This window comes from Arctopsyche grandis, chromosome 4 (assembly GCF_051622035.1).
Source record: "Arctopsyche grandis isolate Sample6627 chromosome 4, ASM5162203v2, whole genome shotgun sequence".
Taxonomy (NCBI): Eukaryota; Metazoa; Arthropoda; class Insecta; order Trichoptera; family Hydropsychidae; genus Arctopsyche; species Arctopsyche grandis.
The window spans coordinates 30,056,276-30,068,617 of record NC_135358.1 but is presented as its reverse complement, the minus strand read 5'-3'; the positions used below and the strand labels follow the sequence as shown (position 1 = coordinate 30,068,617).

The following is a 12,342-nucleotide window of genomic DNA, read 5'->3' as shown; positions in this document are numbered from 1 at the left end:
TCTTAAGGAGGGTTCCGTGAAAAATCACTAATGAAATTTATTACTGACCATAATATTAAAGGGAAAGTCTTACCATCCATCCGGGTAATCCCAGTCCTCCCGATGAGCCAGGCTTTCCTGGAGGGCCCGAAACGCCTGCTTGTCCTGGTTTTCCTCGTCGCCCTCTCTGACCCATCTCGCCCTTTTCACCCTAAATAAAAACGATGACATAAGTAAAGCTCTAGATTAGAAGGTCAAATTAATGAGAGAGCACTCGTAAAATTTATAATCCGCGTGAAAACATTTCTAGTGATTATATATGATGAATATGTATGTACATGTGAACGGGAACTTTTTCCCATTTGTTTTGGTGATATAAACGCACGTTCTATTTCGTATTGCGAAACGGTAAGACGAAAACCCAATACGATTCGCGAATCGTAAAGTTCTCTTTGAGACGCCTTGAGAAAAAGCAAATCACTGACTGAAAATGTTTTTCAATGCCGGAAAAATTTCGAAGGATTCGCCGACAAGGAAAATACGAGATTCGGTCGATTTTAACTTGTTTAATCTTTCGTTTGAACACACACAGTGAGTCTTATAAACGTTCGTATTGCGAAATTGTTTTGTAAAACTCGTGCACTAACTTTTCATGCTTTCGATGTAAAATAATATGAAAAATTTCAAACATCCGCTCTCGATTGTATGCAAAGGTAGATCAAATTAATTCAAACGCAAATATAACAAGTTCGCGTTCAATTTATAACAATTAAGTTTTTCGTTGATTTGAAGAATTCTAAATTCGCTTATTATTTATTGAATGCCTTTTAGAGGCATATATGTACATCTGTATATAAAGTGGATATACATATGTATTTCAAAAATTAATTCAATACACTATTTTATTGATATGGGAGCATATTTTCAATTGAATACATTTTTAAATAAGTGAAATGTATGACTTTTATTCAAAGGTTCATTCTATTCTATTCAGTTATAGCCTCCCTCCGGTGAATAAATTCTTCAAATGATATATTTTTGTGAAAATGATGAAGGATGAGTTGTGAGCATAAATGAAGGGGGTATATACATTGTAGAATCAAAAACGGCACACTCTTTGTTAGTTTAAAAAACGTTTCATATTTATTATACAAAAACGATGAAATGTAAACGATTATTATGGTTTACATTTGCTACAAAAATAAAAATTGTATGAATATGAAATTTAAATCTTAAAACCTTTATGAATTTTAAACTTGTCACAATAGCCTACATAAAGACTAAACATATGTAGTTTTGGAGAGATTAAATACCTTATCATAATATAAATGTAAATGAAAATGTAAGTTTATCAAAAATTTATCCATATACATACATATACATTCTATGTTGCTCTTTTAAAATTATTGTATATCGGTGTTTGTAATTGGCCAGGAAGGCGCATTAGGGTTTACCTGTTAGGCTTTTCTATTATATGAGTATGTAAAAATAAAATAAAATATAATAATATGGGATAAAAAGGTTAGATTAAGTTTGTCTGTCAGTTGTATAGTAAATATTATTATAGAAATAATTCATTATCAATTTGCATTCTTTTATTTACGATAAGGTAGCGGTATCATTTCCAACTAGTATTTCATATCATAAATGAAAATGGTTGTTCTAATATATAAACTTTGGCTTCTGGAATTAATTTATAAACTAGCTAGCTAGTTGAATGATAAATATGTACATATGTCATTCAAATTGATTTTTACAACTTAAAATTCCGAATTCTTATTTAATATTCTTATTTATCTAGTTTATAAATTAAGTTTATGAACTGAAGCTTTTATATTTAAGTAAAATAAGAAATAAAATAGGTTTATTATTATTGTAATGGATAAATTATGACGAATGGTACCGTTACCTTCTATACATAGCACACGATTAACAAATTTAATTGTCACCCAGTGCCATAATATTGAGAAAAGCGATCGAATTTCCATCGCAGGCTCACCATATTTTCCAAAGGCGGTTTATATTAGGGCGGACATGTATCACGACCCGTTTCCACACTGGCGGACATGTCAATAAAACGGTCGCGATATATTTATTAGGTCCACTTCGATGATCGGATAGGGGCTCGATTGAAAATAAATATGCAAATCTGATATGAGAAAGTGAAGGGCCGAGCCCTGTCCGTGGCTGTAGCGATCGGTTTCGGTCGGCGATAAATCTTCGAAATTAACCATAAACTCAATTACGGATTCGTTTTTAAATTGCACCATCTGTCGATGGGCCGCCAAATTAAAGCGGCCCATCCCCCTGCAACCCTCCGAGAGGGCTCTTTTCGATGAGGCCATTAAGGTATCCATCGTCGTCGTCTCGCAGAATTTCTTATCGTTCTCTTAGAAGCCCCCCTTAACGATATCGTTAATATAGGAAATTTTGAATTTTAATCGCATTCAATTTCATGGCTGTAATACACCGTGGCTCGCTTTCGCTTTAATTTCTACCATTTGGCTACAGTATGAATAAATTTTCATTCTATGGGTGTGTTCTGTATCAAAAACCTTCAAAACTTATATTGGATGCGGTTTCAGATATATTAAAAATTTGTTTTGAGGAAATGGTTGATATTACATACATATACGGCCAGTATTAATTTTAAAGTAGCGTGGTCTAGTGGTGAATGTTGAATTATCTCGTACTTGATGTTACGAGTTCGATTCCCGCTAAGTCTCGCTATTGGCCAGACCTTGGTTTGTCAAGGTCGATCGTTTCTTATCAGAATTTGCCAATTTTTCTGATTTTCATTAAAACGATTCCTCTAAAATTGGCGTTTCCTTCCCAATTTTCTGTTGCGAACTTTTAGTTATTGTTATATCTTAGGTTTCGCCATATTGCTCACCATAGATGTCTCTGTGGTTGTTTATCGAATATAAAATTCGTATTGTTACATGAAAGTTATTCATCGTTATTTATCGTATTAATACGATGTTTGTAATATCTGACCATAGATGTCAGATATTGTTTAGATTTACATGTACCTATGCAATAATTATGTGGACCAGGAAGGCGCATTTGGGCTTTACCTGTTAAGCCTTCCTGGTATATTTGTATATATGTATGTAAAAATGGGTTTGGTGCAAACGATCGCAAAGCGCCAGATAGATTGAACCACAGATAAACTGGATGGCTGCTTTAAACGCAATTCTCGACTTCACGAATGAAAAATTGCACATCAGATGACGAGTAACCTTTCGATGTGCACAGATGCAATTATTAAAATGGTAATTATTAAAATTGAGTTGGATCTTTCTGGCGAGTTTTTAATAATTTAATAAGGAAAAACTCGGAACTAAAGTATCAGAAGCACAGAACGTATACAGGCTAGGTATGTCGGGACTTCGGGTAGATTTCGCTTAGTGTAAGTGCGAGCAGTGCGCACGCATAAGGTACACGAGTCGTTAATCTGTGGTTCAGTCTGTCTGGCGCTTTTCGATCGTTTGCACCGCATCGATGTTAAAATATGTATGTAAATAAAATAAATAAATATTTGCATTTTAACCTAGCCTAATCTCGATGATATTACTATGATTTATGTTTTTTTTAACAAAGCTAGATAAATATGCTTTCAATTTAATTACATAATAAAAGAAAATCAGAAAATTAATTGCAAAAATGATTCGTACACAATTCATATGCGTATCTGTTTACCAAATTTTTAAACATACAATTGATTAATTTGTAAGCTATTTATAACAATACTGACCAAATATTTTAATACCTTATTTAATACATTATATTAAATAGCAGTTATTTATTTTTTGAAAAATCAACAGACAACAGGATGTATAAAAAACAAATAGTAAATATATAATATATGTAACATCCGAGTCCAATAACAGATTTTTACAAAGATTATAAAAAAAAATGAAATATGGAGACATAGAGGTTCTTACTTTAATTGTGACGAACTCTGCTCCCGCAGATGCACTCACAGGTCCTGGTGGTCCCTGATCTCCTTTGCTGCCCTTCAGTCCTATTGATCCAGAAGGGCCTTCAATGCCTGGAAGTCCTGAAGGTCCTATCTCTCCACGCTCTCCTGATTTTCCATCTTTGCCCGGAAATCCCGGAGAGCCGTCGGTGCCACTGGTGCCTTTTTCTCCCTACATCCAGAACCGAATAAAGTTTCACATTAACACGATGGCTCGTGACGACAAAGGACGGGAGCGAAACGTGACAATGAGAACTGATTACACACGGTGGTTTTTTTTCATTACGAAAACAATAGAAACTGGCCACTCACGGCCATAACGAAAACAATAAAAATAATACGAAAAAAAATTACGAATCTACATTTTCATCTGAGCGTTTTATTTTCGCTCTTATTCGAATGTCAACGCAAAATATTTTTTTGCACGTCGAAAAATTGTCACACGCTCATTGAGAACAGCAAAATGTTCACACGCTTCATTAAAAATAACGAACCTTGGGGCCGACAGGGCCTCTTTCTCCTTTGGGACCTTCTGGTCCAATTCCGCCTCTTCCATCGAAAGTTCCTGCAAAAAGCAAATTCATAACATGATATTTCGTCAAATAATTAAAATAAACAGAGGAATGTTTTGTACTAGAAAATATATAATAGTAGACGAATGGAATTAAAGTTACGTTTGCGAGTACGCTACGAAATTTAAAACAATACCGTGTGAGAACACTTTTTAATTTACACGGTTTTATAAAGTTTCATTTTCCCATTCCCTTGACTATTGGAAAAACACGACACACTTTTATAATGTAAGTAAATATGTGTTCAACTTTAAAACAATACCGTATACAATGCTTTTGAGGCGACACAGTTTTATTTGTGCTCCCTTGTATATTGAAACTATATAAATAATTACAATTTTAATAGAAAAGACAATCAATTTTGCACACTTATTTGAGTAAAGATGGTGATTAAAGAAAATATTTGAACTACACAAATTATATATTTTGTAAAACAAGTATTATACTTCTCGCACAATGTTAGTAATTATTTTGAAATTTGAATATAATGAGAGTAACTATCTATTGGTATATGTATATATGTACATACATAAGTTGAGATATCCTGTCACACGCGACCGAGTTCCAGAACTTATAAATCGAATATTCATACAGAACGTATCGGAAGATAAGTCTTCTTATAATTGGATTTCGAATTAGAGCGAATCCGGGGGTGGGTTGGGGGTGTGGGGGGGGGAGGTTGAGGGTAAACGGGAACGAATCCGCACAATATGTATATAAGATACAAAGTTAAAAATGATTATACATTGGAAATTTATTAGATTAATTTCGGAGCAGTAAAGCGTTAAGAAATTTAATTATTCTCAATTAGTGACAATTCTAATGGAAAATTTTCTCTTTTGTTATGCATATTATTACGTTTAGTTGAACGTAACGATTTCGTTGAAACATTTTGAACTCGCAATTTAATATAATAATATATATGTATGTGTTTATATTTATCGACGTTTATCTGTATATTTGCACAATTCAGCGATCGTCTTTGCTTAGAGTGCATATGGCTGGTTTATACTGCTGTAAATTTGCACGACAGCAGGTTGACCACATATTATAACATTTCAAAAGAGATTGTATTGTATAATATACCTGTATTGGAGCCGAATCCAGAGCCCATGAGATCACCCTCGTCACTTGTGTATCCCACGCTTATTGGACCTGGAGGGCCGGGAGGACCCGTCTTACCTTCGAGACCTCGTTCACCTGTAATCACACCCGATTACAAATTAAAAACGAATTCATATTGCACACAAGAGACTCGGCCATTTCTCAATCTTTGACGTTATGTGTGTATCGAATTTTCTCAATGTGAAAGATTTACACGCACCTTTCTCTCCTTTCTCTGCTGGTCTGCCATTAGCTCCCGGTATTCCGGGCAAACCGTCGATTCCCAGAGGGCCTATATCGCCCTTCAACCCCGAAGGTCCTACTGGACCCTGGTGACCCTGTAAAGTCATAAAAAAATGTTCACACGTATTCATCTGAATGGATTTTCATTGAGTGATTTGAATGAAACATCGATTGAATGGGATGGGTTGCGTCATGGCTTGGGATGGGTTTCGATTTGCAACAATGGATTTTCGAACTCGTGGTAGAAAAAAATGTCATTAAATAATCTCTGACAATTCACAAAACGAATTAAGCTTTATTTGGGTCTACACACAATGCGTAGTAGAAATAAGCAAAGTGATATGGAAAAATAGCTAAAATTTGTAGGAATAGATTGATTGGATTGTTGTATAAAAAAGGTTTGTATTTTACTGGTAAGTATTTTAATCTATTTTTATCAGTATTTAAATTGAAAGCCAGTTATTAAACGGTCAGTATTTTTCAATATATGTACATACAAGGTATGCGTATAAATAATATAAGTTATTATTTATATTAAATGGTCAGAATTTAAACATAAATGGTCAGTATTAATGCGAAATGGTAAGTTTTATTTTGACGAAAGGCCAATATTACTTTTTAGTTGGTATCAACATAATTTTGATATGATCTCGATAGACAATTCCATTCAACAGGCATTGCTATTTATTCTGGCGAATGTACGTCAGATTTTTAGTATTTTTTAAATGTTTATTTGTTATTGATAATGACATTTATTAATATAATACTGACCATTTTGTTAGTAAAATACTGGCCGAAAACTGGTTTATATACTTATCGAAATTTATTAAAATACTGTCCATTTAATTTGTTGTCTATAAAAGACAAGGGAAAACATTTCGAAAAATTAATAAGGGATTTTAAAAACTGACTAATTCATCGTAACTCGGTATGAATATGATTTTTTTGGTATACATAATAATGCTTTTAGCTGTTGATTTTTCGCCTTTTAAGCATTGTGCGATTTTAATTTTGTAGCTTAAATGGTCAAAATGAATATGACAAGGATTATTTTTCTCCATATTTAAGGTTTTTATTTATCGTTTGATGTGTAGTATATATATGTATATAATGATGTGACAGTATAAAAGCGAAAATATTCTAAAGAAAATAGCATATCGAATTTTAAGCCAGTTATGTAGTTATTAGTAATATTGATTCATGCTTTAAAATTTTGCGTTAAAAACTGTGAAGCACTAAAAGAGGAATACATTATACCTACATACATATGTATATAAATTAACATATTTTATTATTTGATAAAATGGATTCGATGAAAAATAAATCACATCACATTAAAACACATTCAGATTATGTTTGTGGGTCTATTAATCAATATTTATAATCAGAAAAATAAAATTAATATACTAATATGAAAGCCAAAGCAATCTAATACAAGCATACAATTTGAAATAGCTTGGAACCGAACAATGTTTGCCATAAGCAAATTTTACAATTGTTTGCACAGATTGCTGTCATTGTAAAGGTTGACGATTAAATATTTGTAAGGACTACGAGGAAGAGGTACATAGTAGATTTCCGAGTCAATACGATGATCGGATGAATGACATTTAAACCTATATACATAGTACATACTTTGCATGAAGGGCAACAATACACAGTCGAAAGTGAAGAAGAAATCTGTATAGTTATATTTTATATATCTTACCCTGTCTCCTTTGTGTCCTTTTTGTCCAGACTCTCCTCTCTCACCCTTGTGTCCGGTGAAGCCTTTCTCGCCCTGCAGGCCTTGCGTTCCCATAGGACCAGGTTCGCCCTTAGGCCCTGGGGTTCCGGGCCTTCGTACTCCGGACTCAAATCCGGTGCCAAAGACGGACTCCTGTGGGACATTTGCCAATGGTTAATTTGATTCGATAATTGTGGGTCGCTACCAGGCCATGGGTCACTGGAGAGCCAAACGCGTTTGTGTCGCAAACGAACAAAACAGACCCATAGGCGATGGCTTAACGACTCGTTTGGCCAAATGAGATAAATTAACCGTTGTTTGATTACATCCCATTCGAGGAAAATTGATAAATATTCACGTCAGCGTGTAATTTATTTCATATATGTACATATATTTGATTTCTTTTTCTGTTAGGTTTCTTCACCAACGATTGGCCAATAATTTATTTATATTGTATTGTATTATATTTATGTACATTCAAATGTCTATGTTTGTTAAATTTGCAACGAAGTTAAAATTAAATTTAAATCAGCAGAATCGTAGCAGTAGTGCGTAATATTATGTACATATATTATATAAATACAAAATTAATTTTCATTGATTTTTTAATTAACTTCTATAGAATTACTTTATATTCTCAATTATTTTGAGTATTTCAACAGGTTCTGGCAAGATTATGACGTTTTTATTTTTATTTTTATAGAGAGGTTCTTGTAAGCATTTTCAAATTTCAACTTACTTTGCTGTTGAGATGTTTCAATAAAATTTTGGTTAATTTATTGAATTGAATCATTCCAAAGTACGAATTAATTCCTTTTTATAACATTAAAATCATCAACGGGAAATTATTGAATAAATACCGCAATAAGTTCACTACATAAATACATATATTATACATGCATACGTGTTGGAACAGTGAAAATTTGAAAAAATCGTCTATCAAATCTTTTAATTCAAGCCTTTGCTTTATTTTAGATTTAATCAAATGCTTTGATGCCTAAAACGTTTTTTCATATTAAATGTAATCGACCAAGCAATTTTTCATTTTAATTCCTTTAAATTCATTTCAAAAATGTTTCTATTAAAGAAAATATACTATTCTTAGAGCAATATATAATATTGAGAAAATAAAATAAGTTTATTTGGTGTCACTTTAATATGCGGTCTACCTTAGCATTCGATCTACCTTTGAATTGCAGTCAACTATTTTTGATTGTAGCAACGAGCTGTAGAGCCAAGATATCTTTGTGACAAGATATCTTTGACAAGATATCCAAGATATCGTGTGACAAGATATCTTTTTTTAAAGTTTTATTTCATCAATATTTTCACAAAAAAAAAAAACATATCTAAGCCAACACCTATTTATTTAAGGATCAGGTTAGGTTAGGCTAAGTTAGGGTTGGCCCTATTCATTTAAGATTAGGTTGTTAGGTTCGGTATTATTCAGTCTCACTGTCTCACGCGAGAACCGAAACAGTGAGACCGCATATTAAAGTAAAAACGTGAAGTTAGATCGCATACTAAAGTAGATATGTAAAGGTAAACCGCAAACTAAAGTGGCACCGTTGATTTTAATTAGCGTTTGCTATTTAAATTTTTTTATTAAAAAGAACTAAAACAAATATTATAAATTTGAAGATTTTTATCCGTTTTCTGTTTTATTTGTATAAAAATACTGTAAAGTTGATGATTTGTTTATACAATATTATACAAACATCTGTGAGAAAACACTCGAAACTGCAAAGAAAACCGAACATTTTTTTTCCGTCAAGATTTAAACTTTGAACCTCTCCATCGATCGAACAAATAAACCGGTGACTTTTTGAAGATACGAACTCGTTAAAAAAATTAAATGTTTAACTTGTAGAAAGCGGAATGTCTACAAACGGAATTTATTAAACGCTTAAAATTCAACTATAAGGTAAATTTAAAATTTACAAAGTATAAATAAATCTCTTTTGATCGAGCACACAAAATAGCAAGCGAAAAAACCCGTCTAATATTTGAGAACCTTCAGTTTTCCGGTGCCGTGCACACAACTAGCGTATGTATTGTAATAGAAAGGGCTATCTATATATATATATATATATATATATATATATATATATATATATATATATATATATACATATATATATAGCGTTTGTGCGATACAGATTGCCGTGCTCGTAATTAAATTCCCGATGAATTGCTTTTGTGCTCTTCGACCATAGAGTTTCACGTCTGATTGACATTTCTTGCACCAAGATAACGAATTTCGTTCAATTCATACACCAACATAGACACATCTACCCAATATATGGGTACACACACATATGTGTAATAATATAGTTCGCAATTTACAAACGTCCCACTTTACTTACAGGTCGAAGGCGATTAATTTGTAGGGAACGATCCTAATTCCAGCTTTTGGTGTGGCTTCTTTTACACACACATTATCCTCTTTAGGCTCTCTTTGTAGTCTTAATGTCAGCCAACTGGCGCTTGTTTAATTAACATCGACTTTGTCGAAAATACTTCAATTCGCTGTCGAGCACGGGAAAACTTTCGCGTTTCTAATTAATCGACGCAGCATGTATACATTCGTATATACCGAGCTGGTTTGTTTTATACCCATATATATACTGTACCTTTTGTGTGTTTGTGTGTTTGGGGGGTTTTTCCTCGTGATCGCATACAATTATGTTACTAACCTTGAATATCCCTCTAGGTTTCCAACTTGGCTAAAGAAAATCGACGGCGTGAAAATGAGAAAAATCATGTGAATGCATGTACAAAAAAATTTTCATTACACGATTTAATTAAAAAACAAAACTGAATACTGAAACGATATGAATTTATTATGTGTGTGTGTATGTTCGACTGTTGCCGAAAAAAGGTGCACTTGTAATAAGTCGGAGGGAAAACAAATATAAACGTATTGATTCAATAAATACAAACACGGCCTGTAAAAATAATGGAACCACTTAATTTGAGAAGGCTCAACGTTATATAAATAATGTTGTTATCGTTAAATTGGATTACTGTACAAATCGTATAAAATGAAAATAAAAAGGGAATCAAGCTTTGCCGAATGTACTATAATAATATTTGTATTATATGTGCTTTTGTTAGATACAAAATAACAAAACTTGAAATATTTTTCTCCGTTTAACATCCGTATTTTTCTATTTATTTATTAAAACCTTTCACTCATAAAAAGTATACGTATTTTGAATAAATCATAACGAGAAAAGTTTCTTTGAATATTGTATGAAAATATTTATTTAATTTTCCAAAAGTAAATAATTATAAATATATTCATACAGCGAGGAATAGTGGTGAATATTTTGAATATTTTTACCTGAACCGGAAGTAGTACTTTTACTCTAGAGAATCGAGGTTTTTTATGTTTTTCTCAGAAACCTTTTGATTTATTGAACTGAAATTTCATATCTATAAGTTTAAGCTTAATACCAAGTTATATAATATATGAAATTTGGTAAGTATCTGTCAACCGGAAGTGACAGTTTACTCTTGTTAGATTTTTTCGACACCTTAAATATGTGTGCTCTTCGCGAAAAAATTCAAGTATAACTATTGTACCAATGTGATAAAAAAAAAAAAAATCATTAGATTTAATAAACCGGAAGTGGGATTTTTTCCTCTTAGATACATAGGTCAAAAATGAGGTGGCCTCTATTCTGTCCACACCCCTGAACGTATCAAATTAAAAATTTATATTTATATTTTTTATGTACTAAATTAGAGCTGATAATATTTTGGTCAGAATTCGTAAAGTAGTATTTTTTTTTTAAAACAATATTTTATTATTTTATTTTGACCTTTTAAATTATTTTTATATTCTTGATGTTTAATGTGTATAATAATGATAGTGATTTTAAGTAATTAAAAACATTTGAACAAAATCCGACAGCCGGAAGTGGAACTTTTGTCTTGTGCAAGTTTCCATATATTTGCGCTCAATTTGTATGGAAAATGCATTCATAGCTATTAGTATTTCATAATGCTGCTGGTATGTCTTAATGCGTCTGTACGGTTGAATATCGAATTTTGTTTTGTGACCTTCTTATATTCCTCAAATACATAGATAAAGTAATGAGTTGATCACATCCGTATTTTTACAAACCTCCTTTACGTTTCACTTACGATTACAATTCAGGAAAAAATTTGCCTCATATCCGATCGTTTTCACTCATTTGGGTCATCAATATAAGTAAATGGATCCTCCACCATTACGATAGAGATAAAATATCGTTTAAAACGCGTTTGAAGTTTGCGAATTCGAAATCTGGGTGACGTCTATGTATTCTTAAGTTTTATACATAGATGGCGGTAGTAAAATAAAATCATTGAAATTTTTATTCAAAATAATAATTTATATATCTTAATATTATATACAAAACTAAAAAAGAGGTCTGTTTTTAAAAAACTTTTTTTTACAAGGCTATTTTTTTATTTCGTATATGTATATGTATTGTATTGATGATAAAGTAAGTAAAAATTCGACAAAACTTTTAATTGAACTTCGAATGGAAGAAACTAAATTCTGCCCGAACATACATATAAGAATATGAATAATTACATATAATGTCATTAATAATTCAATTTTACAAAATTTGCCGATTAATTTACATCAAATTAAATTTCTATGTATGTCGACGATATGTACACACGTCATGCGACCATTCGATCCGATAAAACGGCTCAAAATTTTAAACCACCCGTAAATC

General features: G+C 32.0%; 1 protein-coding gene across 4 annotated transcripts in view; it reads right to left on the bottom strand.

Moving 5' to 3' along the window:
- Window positions 1–12,342, bottom strand: part of LOC143911028 (uncharacterized) — a 440,832-nt gene that overhangs the window by 23,279 nt on the left and 405,211 nt on the right. For all 4 annotated transcript variants that reach the window (XM_077429735.1, XM_077429737.1, XM_077429736.1 and 1 more), the window contains 6 exons: window positions 7,589–7,759; window positions 5,858–5,975; window positions 5,620–5,733; window positions 4,456–4,526; window positions 3,927–4,133; window positions 74–190 (listed from right to left, as the gene is read on the bottom strand). In XM_077429735.1, coding sequence (XP_077285861.1) covers window positions 74–190; window positions 3,927–4,133; window positions 4,456–4,526; window positions 5,620–5,733; window positions 5,858–5,975; window positions 7,589–7,759 — 798 coding nt within the window. The remainder of the gene's footprint in view (window positions 1–73; window positions 191–3,926; window positions 4,134–4,455; window positions 4,527–5,619; window positions 5,734–5,857; window positions 5,976–7,588; window positions 7,760–12,342) is intronic.